The sequence below is a fragment of the Odontesthes bonariensis genome, chromosome 13 (genome assembly GCF_027942865.1).
Source record: "Odontesthes bonariensis isolate fOdoBon6 chromosome 13, fOdoBon6.hap1, whole genome shotgun sequence".
Taxonomy (NCBI): domain Eukaryota; kingdom Metazoa; phylum Chordata; class Actinopteri; order Atheriniformes; family Atherinopsidae; genus Odontesthes; species Odontesthes bonariensis.
Window position 1 is genome coordinate 16,937,276 of NC_134518.1, and position 12,180 is coordinate 16,949,455.

The 12,180-nt window shown below is 44.4% G+C and overlaps 2 protein-coding genes across 2 annotated transcripts in view; one reads left to right on the forward strand and one right to left on the reverse strand.

Moving 5' to 3' along the window:
- The first annotated feature begins 3,359 nt into the window (after positions 1-3,359).
- fgf16 (fibroblast growth factor 16) lies at positions 3,360-9,052 on the forward strand. The gene is made up of 3 exons (XM_075480607.1): positions 3,360-4,082; positions 5,654-5,757; positions 7,579-9,052. The coding sequence occupies exons 1-3, from the start codon at positions 3,779-3,781 to the stop codon at positions 7,822-7,824; spliced, it is 654 nt and encodes a 217-aa protein (XP_075336722.1). The 5' UTR covers positions 3,360-3,778; the 3' UTR covers positions 7,825-9,052.
- A 1,620-nt stretch (positions 9,053-10,672) lies between these two features.
- The window catches only part of atrx (ATRX chromatin remodeler), a 35,111-nt gene continuing 33,603 nt past the window's right edge, over positions 10,673-12,180 (reverse strand). The window contains exon 34 of the mRNA XM_075481201.1: positions 10,673-12,050. Coding sequence (XP_075337316.1) covers positions 11,817-12,050 — 234 coding nt within the window. The 3' untranslated portion in view covers positions 10,673-11,816. The remainder of the gene's footprint in view (positions 12,051-12,180) is intronic.

Consider the following 12,180-nt stretch of genomic DNA (forward strand, 5'->3'; position numbering starts at 1 on the left):
ATTTAGATTCCAATTCTTGTTATTGATTCTGATTGGAATCAAGTCCTAGTTTTGATTCCATAATGATGATTAAAAAAAAACTCAAATGTCTTGAAGACAAGAAAAATATTTGCTTGTACATTCAAACTCAAAATGTTAGTTTTGGTGTTAATAGGAAGCCCTCTAACATAAATCATCAGTGTAAACAGGTACACAGGTCCTGACAGAGAGGTACCCTTTATTTACAAAATGGAAGCCAATCAAGTGGAGGATTCCATGACATCTGCAGCTCTCTTCCAGGACTTGTCTATCTGCGAGCTCAGGATGTGATAAGCGTTTAAACACTTCATTTTTTTTTCATTTACAGAATATTTTCTTACCATTTCCTGTTTGGAGTTTTAGAATCACAACCCTAATCATAAAAGGAGCAGCCAAGATTTTGTTGGCGCTGGATCTACCTCAGGTACTACTGCTTTCACCTTGTGCCAACCCAACCACAATAACAGAAAATACACCTTTTAATACATGCAGGATTTTGGGTCTGTTCCTTAAGAGATGTAGAACAGAAGACGTGGGAATAACCGGACGAATTTTGTTTTAAAGAAACGATTGAACGCTATGATTGAAGCTGCTCTCCAGCTGCTGCTGCTTCACAGTTGCAGGGCAGAAATGGAGGCTGCATCCATCCCCAACTATTGGCTGGAGAGCGCATTTCCCAATTTGTTGTGGCAGTTTTTTAACTCAACCGTGACTCTGCAAAATACAGTTGAGCACCTCCTGCCTGCTTCATAATTGAATCAAAATCAGTCTGTACTTGCTGTATTTGTCCAGTTGCGCCTTTGTTCGCCCCTCTGAGGTGGACACATGTGAAGTTTGTTAAATCCAAATAAACAGGAGAGGCACTTATTAGCCCCCAGATCCCAGTGCAAGTGTAACTTCATTTTCAATTTCGGCTTGCTCTCAGTGACTCACAGGAGAGCGACTTCAAAGCCGTGGTCATACACTTGAGGTCATTATCTTCATTTCTATATCCTCTGCAGGTTCTCAGCATATGGGAACATTTTAACTCTGGATTTCTCTTTTTTTTTTTTTATCTGCAGCCATAAATCTGCCATGTCAACTATAAAATATATCTGACCAGCAACAGATGTAGCTCTAATAGCTACCAAGATAACAAAGAAATCAAAATTTACCACCATGTGATCTTTATTCTATAGTGCAAGATGGATTTCAGTTTTGTGTGCAGCGGATGGACAGTGAGCAACAGTCAGAAGGAAGAAAAGGGGACAGGGTGTTTCCTTTACATTTTCTGATACTCTGTTTCTCTTGCTCAATCTCTTTCTTCCCCCGCTTCTCTCTTTTCTTTAATCCTTCCACTCTTCAGCTGAGACGAATCCTCCTTTCATCCTCCACAGCAGCGAGGGCCCCGGTGTCTATTCGCACAAAGCCTGACCATCAGTGACTCCTCGTCAACCCCTTGCTCAATTCATCAAGCGGAGGCCCATGGGTATTCATCACCCCCACCACCTTTCATATCCAGCACCAGTTGAAAGCCACCGTCCCTCCTCTGACTTCAATGCAGCCGTGACACACCCATAAGATTTATAGTGGCATAATTAGTAGCAGTGAAAAAAGGCCTGCGTGCTTTGGAAGGTCCATCATGGTGTATTCCACTCTGAGGGACTCTCAAAGCCACCAACATCTGCTTCAAAATGGATTGCGCCGCTACCACAAAAGTTGATAAATTAGCCCTGAACAAGAAGTCAAGAAATTCCTCTAAAGCCTGACAGTGACATCAAAACAATCACACACACTTAAACACACTATTTATCACCATTCACTGGGAGCGATACACTGTCATAAATCCCAGTTCTCTACAGGGAAGCAGCGGCGATGAGCAGCTCTGAGGTGAGAACCGCCCCCCCGCAGGACGGGGGTTTCTGAAAACAACTTGAAGGAGGTCTAAAATAACACGCCTAATAGTTAAATGGTGTTATTGATGTAATCACGCCCTCCTCCCCCTTCCACCCAACCTGCTGTCACTGATATCTCAGGAACAGTGAACTAATTAAAACACTCCTGGAGTTTGTTTTCATTTCCATCTTCACACAGAAATAAAGTCCTCACTAAAACAGCTGTGTTTTTCTTTTCTTTTTTCCTTTTTTTTCCCCCCGCACAGCCACAAGTTGGGACCTGTTGTCCCATTGTGAACAGAAGAAGTGCAAAAATCCCCATTCAGTCATAAATTATTAGTCAATAGTCCCATTGTGGGTTTTTCTCTGAGTTCTTTTTCATGTGCATGATGGCGCAGATCACATAATACACTTTCACGCCACAAGTTTTATTTGACGGCTGCTGTTATTTGATACGTTTCTGATTCGTTTTTTTTCATAAGAAAATGTATTTGTAAACTACAGAAAGGAAGCTCAGGTTTGCACCATTACTCTAGAAATGTGCCACTTTTTTTTTTTACACGCCACATGTGTTTTTCTACTACTTTGAATGCAGGGCCTTTAACTGCCACATGACCCTCAGCTGAAAAACATACCTGAAAGTTTTTCAGCAGCTCCAACTCAGTGAGCACTTTTCCTATTAGTTTTCTTCTTTTTTTTTTATTATTTTTTTTTTTTATTAAACTTAATGTACTGGCTTCATTACTATCCTCCTTTTCTCTCAGCACGAGGTGCCTATTCTCATGCTTCATGCGGCTGCCTTCTCATTTAGCTTGTGTGAAATGATGATCTAATGTCAGTAAAAGCTTTATGTTGGAAAAGTTTAAAAACACTTGCAGCTATCTGCAATGACTCCAAATATCCAAATATCTATGCACCAGTCGGATTGGATCTCACAGGTCATCAGCATTTAGATTTTCTACTCCCCCCCATGCCAATTACAAGAGGTTAAGCTGCTGGTTTGCTCGAGCTAACTGCAAATGCTGAGCAGAGGGGCAAGGAAGCACCTGCTTCCAACAAGGAGGTGGAGAAAATTCTCTCATGACAAGGTCCAACTGCAGCGGTTGGCCCTGCATCTTGTGCAGGAGGTTGGATTACTCTGAGAGAGTGCACAGGTTATTTTGATATTCTTGTTGGGGTAGCTAAATGCTGCTTTGCGGTTTTCCTCTCTACTTCTTTCCCGGACTCTGTGGTGTGACCCAAAAACCAGCCAGTGTACAGAGTGGATTGCCTTTGTGGTAAAAGTAGTTACAATTAGGGTTAGTTAGCTGTAGTTTCTCGGATTTGTGTCAGCTGCCATATGCGTTTTTACAATGATGGTCTTTACTTTTGCATCTGCACCGCAACCTGTTGCCAGAGTTTCCTGCCTTTGGATAGGCGGTGCGCCTTTAACAGACAGCCTCAAACCGCAAACAGGAGCGCAGCAGTTTTGCGAAGATACTTCTGGATTCGGATTTATGTGATCGGATGATAGGTTATATCCCCTTTTCCGAGAGAGCAGAGGCTTAGATTCAAACAAAGCGGCAAAGTCAGCTGTAGAAGTTGGACTGAAAGCGCACATTAACTAAAGCAAACTGATGCGCGTAAGAAGGGATGCCAGCCAGGCGTGGCTTGTGTCTGAATATCCAATGTGAGAATGCGTGGGGAGTATGTATATAATAGAGTCTTTCCATTTGATAAACACAGATATCAAACTCATGATTACAGCAAAGGACTATCAATAAACTGAGAGGACTCCACTGACTTTTGGAGGAGCTCGGTGGGCTGGGGACGCAAGTTGTTTGCGTGCATGGACCGGACTTGTGTCAACTTTTCTCCCTCCGTAACTCACTTTATATACATCTTAAATGCCTTCGCTTAATTTGACAGCCGTGCACACAATGGCAGAGGTCGGGAGCTTTCTGGGGACGCTCGACTTGGATGTACAAAGCTTACCTGCACTGGGGAATATGCCCTTGCCAGAGTCTCCAGTGGGGCTGAACGAGCGGCTGGGGCAGATTGAAGGCAGGCTGCAGCGGGGGTCGCCGACGGATTTTGGGCACCTCAAAGGCATCCTGAGGCGGCGGCAGCTCTACTGCAGGACCGGCTTTCAGCTGGAGATATTCCCCAACGGCACTGTGCACGGAACAAGACAGGACCACAGCAGATTTGGTGAGCTTTATTCTTTATTTTGTTTACATGGGGACTTTGACTTAGATTCTGGGAGGTCCTTTGATGATTTTACACATTTTTATTGGTAAACTCTAAATGAAAGTGGTTTGAGCCTCTATCACTTGGAATGGACAGTAATCAATTTAATTCAATATTACAAAAATGTAATGAATGTGGAGAATTTATGAAGTTGGTTTGACAAAACGTGTATCAATAAAGCTCTTTTTTGCGGCTATGTACAAAAAGTTTTGGGCAAAGTAAGTTTTATTAAGAGGCTTTTTCCTCCCGCGCATCCCCAGTGAACTAATTCGTGCGTCACTGTCACCTCGCGCACCTTTTTCTCGCAATCCCCTGTTCGTTCTGGGCACAGGTGTTTCCGACCGCAAATAAGCGGCGCGTGCGCGTTTGGTGGCCAAGGCAACAAGCTAGCACTACAGTTCGCGCACTTCTGAAAATGTTCAAAGGCTATTCGAAAGTAGTCGTTTTTGACGTCTTCACGGAGCCATAGTTGTGCTTCCCCTGGGACGGCGCGCAAAAATGTCACCGGTGTAAAAGCCCCGAGTCGTGGGAGAACGAAAAGCTAAACAAGCGAGGTCAGAGGGCAGACGAGCGCACGTCTCGCGCCACCTAGTCACGTCACAGGTGCAAGGCCGGCTGGTTCGCGCCCAGCGGGAAATGTGGAGCTAAAGTAAAATAATAAAATAAAATAGCCTAGAGTAAAATAATAACAACAATGATAATGATAATAGTAAAGCGTGACGGTATGCAGAGATGATTTGGTTTTCATACTCCAACCGAAACCAAGTCAGTTTACAGGGATGGGTGGTCCGCGTGATTGTCTCTGGCTTCACTTAGCCTGAGAAAAAAAAAAATGCAAGGTCTTTGTCAGAGCGGCAAGCAAGACGTGGCTTTGATTAGAGGGATACGATACACACTCTTCGCCCCACAAATAAATTAGAGGGATCTTCTCTGCCATTCGATGAAGTCGGCGAGATGGAGACCAGGTGGCTGCAAGCTGGCCTCCGTGTGTCAGCGCAGCCAGCTGGATCCTCTCTGACTAACCTCTGCATCACAACAGCCAGTGGCTTTTAATTTTACCAGTTGTTTCCCTGCCTTTGAAGTAGATGCTCGCTTTGCTGCAGCTTCCTGTAAGTCAGAAAACAAGTTACCCACATCTCGACTTCATTAAAGTGTCTTCTCAAGCTGTGCTAGTAGACAGAGGGGAACTCCCAGACTTTAAGGACAACCTCAAGCCATTATGATAGACCAGAATGATTAATGTTAGGTGGGAGTCGAAGGAAAGCTACAGCAGTGCAGTCTGTGACAACATAAGTCATCTATGGTGGTGCTTAAAAAGCCATTTTCAGCACCATAAAGGTGGTGGGTTGTCTCTGAGGATTTCTTTGACACTGGATAATGAACCAATTTCAGAGCAGAATCAGCTCTTAAGTGATAATAACTGAGGTCAATTTCTGTGCAAAGCGGAGGTCACCTGTGGCTGAAGTTTCCTCAGGGGTGTTCACAGTGTGTTTGTGGGCTTTCCTGATCAGTATGTGTGTGTTTGACCTCAGGCATCCTGGAGTTCATCAGCGTGGCAGTGGGACTGGTCAGCATCAGAGGGGTGGATGCTGGACTTTACCTCGGCATGAATGAAAAAGGAGAGCTCTATGGGTCGGTGAGTCAAGCAACAAAACCAAACAAACCCTCCTTTCGTTTTCAGCCCCACCCCCACGATGCAGGTCAGGGTCTTTTTCAGCATCGCGTCTGACACTCACGTCTTGTCTTGTCGTCGTTTGCGCAAGTGAAACTTGGTTTCTTACATTCGTTGTTTGGTTTTTTTTGCAACATAGGGCAGAGCCGGGCTATCGGAGAAGTTTGTTATCAAGGTTCTCATATGTGGCAGGTGGGAAAGCCACAGTAAGACTAAACAAGTGTGTGTTTCTTATTCTTCATGCTTGTTTTTTTATCTGCGGGGAGTCAAGGAAAAGCAGCTTTCAGACAGAAAGCCGACGTCATTTAGTTTTGAGATATTTACATATTTTCACAAAAAAGGGGTTGGAGTTGAGCTGTGGGTGAATTCGGTTAAGGTTACGTCTCTCTCTGCACTCAAGGTTGGACCTCAGAGTGATATGGGTGGGTTTTTTTTTTTCTTTAAAACGTCTTGGCCGACTTTTCTCACACATGTGTTGGGTACCTGGAGACGTAGCGATAGGAAAGGGAAGCGATAAAGACAATGAAGGGGAAGTATGCGAGGGCAAGCCTGTATCAGGTGTCCCAGGGCATTACCTGGGGGCCTCTCGGGGGCTCAGGCTGGGAACATTTCGAACAGAGGCGACTTTTAGGCAGGCCATTATGTTGGAAGTGCAGATATTGTTACTGCACGCTATCAGAGTCTGGCATCCTGGAGCTCTGACCCTGAGATGGGTGGGTGGGTGATGGTGGGAGGCAGTGATTTGGGGTTGTTGGGGAGGGGTAATTGCACACCTGACTGAGTCACCTGACTGACAGAGGGAGCGATGTAGACATGTCTGTCTGAATCTGAGAGGCCAGGAGGTGGAGAAGGGGGTGGAAAACAGGTAGAGAGGTTGCTTCCGTCCCACAACCACCAGACCTTGACAGGCTTTTGATCCGATGAGGTTCTTGTGTGTGTGTGTGTGTGTATGTGTGTGTGTTTTAGGATGGATCTGGCCCAGTCATGTGCCCCCTGGGCTGTATTTACAGACAACAGCTTCCCCACAAAGCCGCAGCCAAGCGGAGCCTGACAGCCAATCATCAAAAATGTTGCTGGAATCAAACAAAGCGCTCTTGCACAAACACTTGAAAGAGGTGTAAAGTGTCTTCAAGGTGAAGACTGACACATGCAAACATTTATCTTGTTGTGTGGTTGTCTCCTGATACAAAAAAAACAAACAAGAGAAACAGTGACCAACCGGTAGAACAGAAGACAGCGCCTCAGAGTTTGGCTCTCAGTCCTCAGCGACGCCCTCACCCTTGACTGGCCTCAGCACCAACGCTGATGCGTCTCGTTGGGCTTATACGTGCGCTCTCACCTGCTAAACTCGCAGCCATCGCTCATGCTGAGGCTTTGAGAGCTGCCATTTGCGCGTGCGTGTGTGTGTGTGTGTGTGTGTGTGTGTGTGTGTGTGTGTGTGTGTGTGAAACAGTGAGACAACTGTAGGCCTTGTTGCATCACACGGAGGGAAATAATTCTCCATGCACAACGAGAGGTCAGCAGGTCTGAGGAGTGAGTGTGGAGCGTAAAGTGAAAAGCCGCACGTAATGACTTCCCCCTTCTTTTGTCATAATGAGCACCTGCCTAAGTGAGTTTCTGCTGCTTCATTTCAGCTTTTCATTACGGTGTAGAATAGTTAATGACAGACCTAAACTCATCAGGAGTGGAAACCGCACGCACTTCGAACTTGGCTGCATTTTGTGGCTCGTTTTGCTGCCGCCTTTCTCCCTTTTCTGTCGCTGACCATTGTTTTGTCTCTTGCAGAAGAAGCTGACACAGGAATGCGTGTTCAGGGAGCAGTTTGAGGAGAACTGGTACAACACCTACGCTTCAACTCTGTACAAGCACACAGACACAGAACGCTTCTACTACGTGGCTTTGAACAAGGACGGCTCGCCCAGGGAGGGTGGCAGGACTAAAAAGCACCAGAAACTCACCCACTTCTTACCCAGGCCGGTGGAGATCGAAAAGATCCCACAGGCATACAGGGACGTATTCCAGTACAGGTGACCAGTGCTTACACTGGGAGAGCTGGCTACATTCGGAGGAACAGACATAAACGAAGAGGAGCAGGAGGAGCAGGGGGATGTTGCGGATATTCTGGACCCGGCGCGGAACAGTTTACTCTCAGCTCCCCCTGAGGTCACTGTGTGTGCGCATGTGACAGTGACATAAACATTATGCTTGTTCCTGGATGTGTCTCATTTGCTTCGGCAGTGGGCTTGTGGCCTCAGCCAGGAGGGAAAGCTTTCTTGCGAAACCACTGTGGACGAAAGACGTCCTCGTGACTGCCCAGCTGTGGGTTTATCAGGAAAATCCAGTCAGATGCCATGTTTATTTCCATGTAGATTCTGAAGCGGCATGCAACAGCACGTGGAGTGGTGGCTCTTTGTGATGTTTTTTGAGCAGCTCTAAGCTGGTGGAACAAAAAAAAAAAAAAGATAGTTTCTGGTAACATTAAATGTAACAGAGCACATTCCTCACACACAGTGATAGAAGGTCAGGGTCAAAAATGCACAATCCATGTGCTACATGTTAGCTGGTAGGTTGAGATTGTCAGAGACAGCAGAGCCAGACCGGAATGAGACAAGTTACAAGTCGAACTGGAGTCGCTTCAAGTTTTCTTCAAAGTCAAAGACGAGAGAAGGGGTGACATCTTTGTGATGACTGTAGGATTGATGAAGCACTTACTGCATATCCTGAGATCCAGCTGCAAGCTGGTCTGACCCTAAACATCACACTCGCGACATTTAAATGAAATATCGAGAAGCGTCTTGTCGGGAGTTATATTAAAAACGTACGAGCGAGCTCGGGACGAAAGCACTTCTCTGACTGTGGCCGCAAAGAATGACTGATAAGATGCGTTAAAGGAAGGTGACTTGTAATGTTCAGAGTGTTGGGAACATTATTAAAAAAAACAAAAACAGAGCAAGCATCTGAGGTGTACATATGGGTGTTCCTATTTATGAGATGTACGATATATTTATTTTCAACATATAAAGTATAAATGTAAATCTATATATTTATTTATTGCAAAGACTTTATTTTGTAAAGAACTTGAAGTTATATGGACCGCAGATTCTACTGAAATGAGGCCAAAAAAAAGAAAGAAAAAGCCAACAAAAAAAAAAAAAAAATGAAGAACTGCAACGAACATGACAATAAAATTGTCCCGCTATCCAGAACTCATTGTGAGAGACCATTTTTGCTTGGATTAAAGTGTGATGTACCAATTAAAACCAGATATATGTGAACAGTTGCATGTGTTTCTCTTTGTTTTCTGCCAATGCGAGCAGCAATGTGTTCTGAGTGCCAGCTGGTTGGTCTAAAACATAATTGAAAATTGATTTAAGCTAAGATTTAAGACAATTATCACGCAGCACACTCATTAATATTAAAGTATGTCAAATGAAATGCCTTTAAAAGCTTTAACCATGTTGCATTTTGTCAGGCTGTTCAGAAGGAAGAAAATTAGGTAGAAACACGCTGCAGATTCTTTCCCAGAGAAGATAACTCGCACAATCTCCTTCCAATTTGCCCTCATAAACCCCTTAGCAAGTAGGGGTCATATTATAAAGTAGCGTGCACAGTCTCTCTCTGTCTCCATAAGGTCTTAGTCAGCCTACATCCACCGTACAAAATCAGATTCCTTATGCAACTGGATCCCAACTTATAATTGGCTTTACACATCAGTATGGATTAAGAGCAGTGATTGGTTGTCCACTGCAGGGGCCTCACAGACTCTACAGCGGGTCTTTTCAATGGACAGAAACAGCTGCCTGCTGCATCGGGAACCAGTGGGGATGTGCCACAAAACCTGGGGTGCTGGTAATCTGGGGCTAAGAGGGGATGGGATCAACATTTCAACATCTGCAATAGTTGTAATGTTTCTCCACTGGCAGATATCTGTACGCTGCGAGAGCAAGCTCCCCTGGGGGGGGAGGGAATGGAAAAGTCAAAGACATGCAGGGGAAAACCCTGGCAGTCTCAGAAATGAAAACAATACCGGGAGAGGGAAAAATAGATGAAAGATGGAAAGGAGTGGGACAAAAGGCACTTAGTGCTGCAAGTGCGAAATACAGGGACACTGCATCAGGATGCATCAGCTGTTTTACCGCTATGCTTATTTATAGTTCGATAATATGCACCAGAAAAGGTCGACACGCTTCGATTTCAAAACTTGGTTTGCCGTCACCGTTTGCCTTAAACTAAATTTCTGCTCCATTTCTGCCGATTGGTCCGCTAAATTCATGGGAAATGGCAGAGAGCAGGCCAGCTGCTCATTCTTTACCACACGAGCTAGCGGGCAGACATTACGTTCGTTTGTTAAGCAAATTAACAAAAAAGAAGAAGCAAGGGTTATAAAGTAGAATAAAATGAAAGTCATTTCAAATACAGGATCTAAAATCACGGAGGAGCCAACCAGGAAGAACAAATGGTCGCCAAGCGACGTACATCTGGTACTAGAACTCATCGGCAAGCATGAAAAACAACTCAGACACACAGGCTGCTGATTCTTTTGGTCACTTTATTAAATGTTATATTAAATACTTATCAAGATAGTAGCAGATCAGTCATGGCAAAACATGTTGGTGTACTTGCTAAAGTAAGAACATTCTTAGAGGAGGGCAAAGAAACATTTTGTCTCTACATTTATGAACTACACCTTGTGCAAACACAGGAATCAACAGGCGTTTCTTTGTGAGAAATGTCCGTATTCCTCTCGTTTAACAGCTACACCAGTTTAAGCGTTTAGAAGCAAGAATGTGCCAAAGTAGAATACAAGTAGTCTGGGGGCCTGCCTGGTGAGACTACAGCGTCCAGGAGAGCATTACTCACAAAGCACCAGGCAAAAAAAAAAAAAAAAAAAAAAAATCAGCCGTGGATAATAAGAAATCCAGTCTTAACTCCTCTTGTCAGTTCCATCTTGAAAGTGATATTTCAGACTTTCAGAGACAGGTACAGAGTCGGGTTTTGAGCCCTGTGACACCCAGCTGAACCGGCTGTGCTTTGCGAGACCCCGGCCACTCACCCAGACTGGGGATAAACACAAGTGGAACAAAAACAATGAACAGGAACGCACAGTTGCTATGCTAGACAACACGTAACAATGACAATGATGTTACAAAACAAAAAAAAAAACAAACAAACAAAAAAAAAAAAAGGGTCTAGGAACCGGCAGGCAGTTTTGAACAACACAAGCATTCCAATATCATGTTCAGCGACAACTAATGTAAACACTTAAAAGCATAATAGAAAAGATTCTCAACAAATCTCAAATCTTTACAGTTCTTTTTTTTTCCTCCAAGGAAATCAATATAAGGCAATAAAACTCACTTTTTTGTTTCATCTATTTTTTCGTTTTTTTTGTCGAGTTCATCAGTTTTCTCTACCTCCCGACACCAGACAGGACTTTGCAGCACCAACAGCTGTCTGCTTGCCAAATTAATCATTAGGGAATCTTGCGAGGCTAATAATAATAATAATAATCATAACGATAAAGAGCTTTAGGTCATTGAGTCCTGTCACCAATGATTCTGGTCCCACTCGGATGTTGTTAGGTATTTAAAAGAGTATAAAAACTGAGTTTAAATAATGAGGAAACCCTTTTTGAAGGGGGAAATGATACAATGCTTAAAAGCATTGAGGGTATAACTAGTTTATCTTTAAATACAGGGGGAAAAAAATGAAGATATAGAACTTGAATAACATTAAGGCTGTATTTACATTTTTTTCTGCTGAGAATTCTGAACAGACCCTTCACACAGTCATTTATACATTATAGTCCACCGTCTCTTAGTGATCACAGAGAACAACCCTGACAGTCTATCCAAACTGAGGACCCAGAGGACAGCAGCCTAGTCTCAAAACTACCACACCATCACCTCGGTGCACAGGTTGGTTTGGAGCTCTGAGAGGTCTCACAGTGCGTTTGTTACAGAGAACTGGGGCCGCTGGGAGCCAGAAAGTAGAGTTGGGGATGACACAAGAGTCCACCTGACCTACAGGCCCTTTGAAGGGCCTGGATTCTTTCCCATGCTTTGATGGGTGCCCATGCCGTGGAGCTGCTGGTAAATGCCAAGCAGGTCCATCTGGCTGAGCCCGCCGCCGCCGCCGCTTCCCATCATGCCATTCTGCATGGCCAACTGGTTCAGGTAAGTGGCCTGGTTGGCCAGGGCCATCTGCTGCTCCTGAACCTTCCTGTTTGTGATCAGCTTCTGCACGAACATCATCAGCTGGGCAGACAAAACACACACAGAAACAGTTTTTACTCCCAAAGAACATACCCCAAAAAAATAAAAAATATCTAAACTATACACTGACCAGCCATTAATGCAAGGATAAGTTTGCAGTTTGTGCACACTA

Bases quoted from the DNA above. Each gene is read 5' to 3' on its own strand.
- fgf16 (XM_075480607.1), top strand. From the start codon at position 3,779: ATGCCTTCGCTTAATTTGACAGCCGTGCACACAATGGCAGAGGTCGGG. The intron at 4,083-5,653 runs GTGAGCTTTATT...GTTTGACCTCAG, and splicing joins ACAGGACCACAGCAGATTTG to GCATCCTGGAGTTCATCAGC. The intron at 5,758-7,578 runs GTGAGTCAAGCA...TGTCTCTTGCAG, and splicing joins AAGGAGAGCTCTATGGGTCG to AAGAAGCTGACACAGGAATG.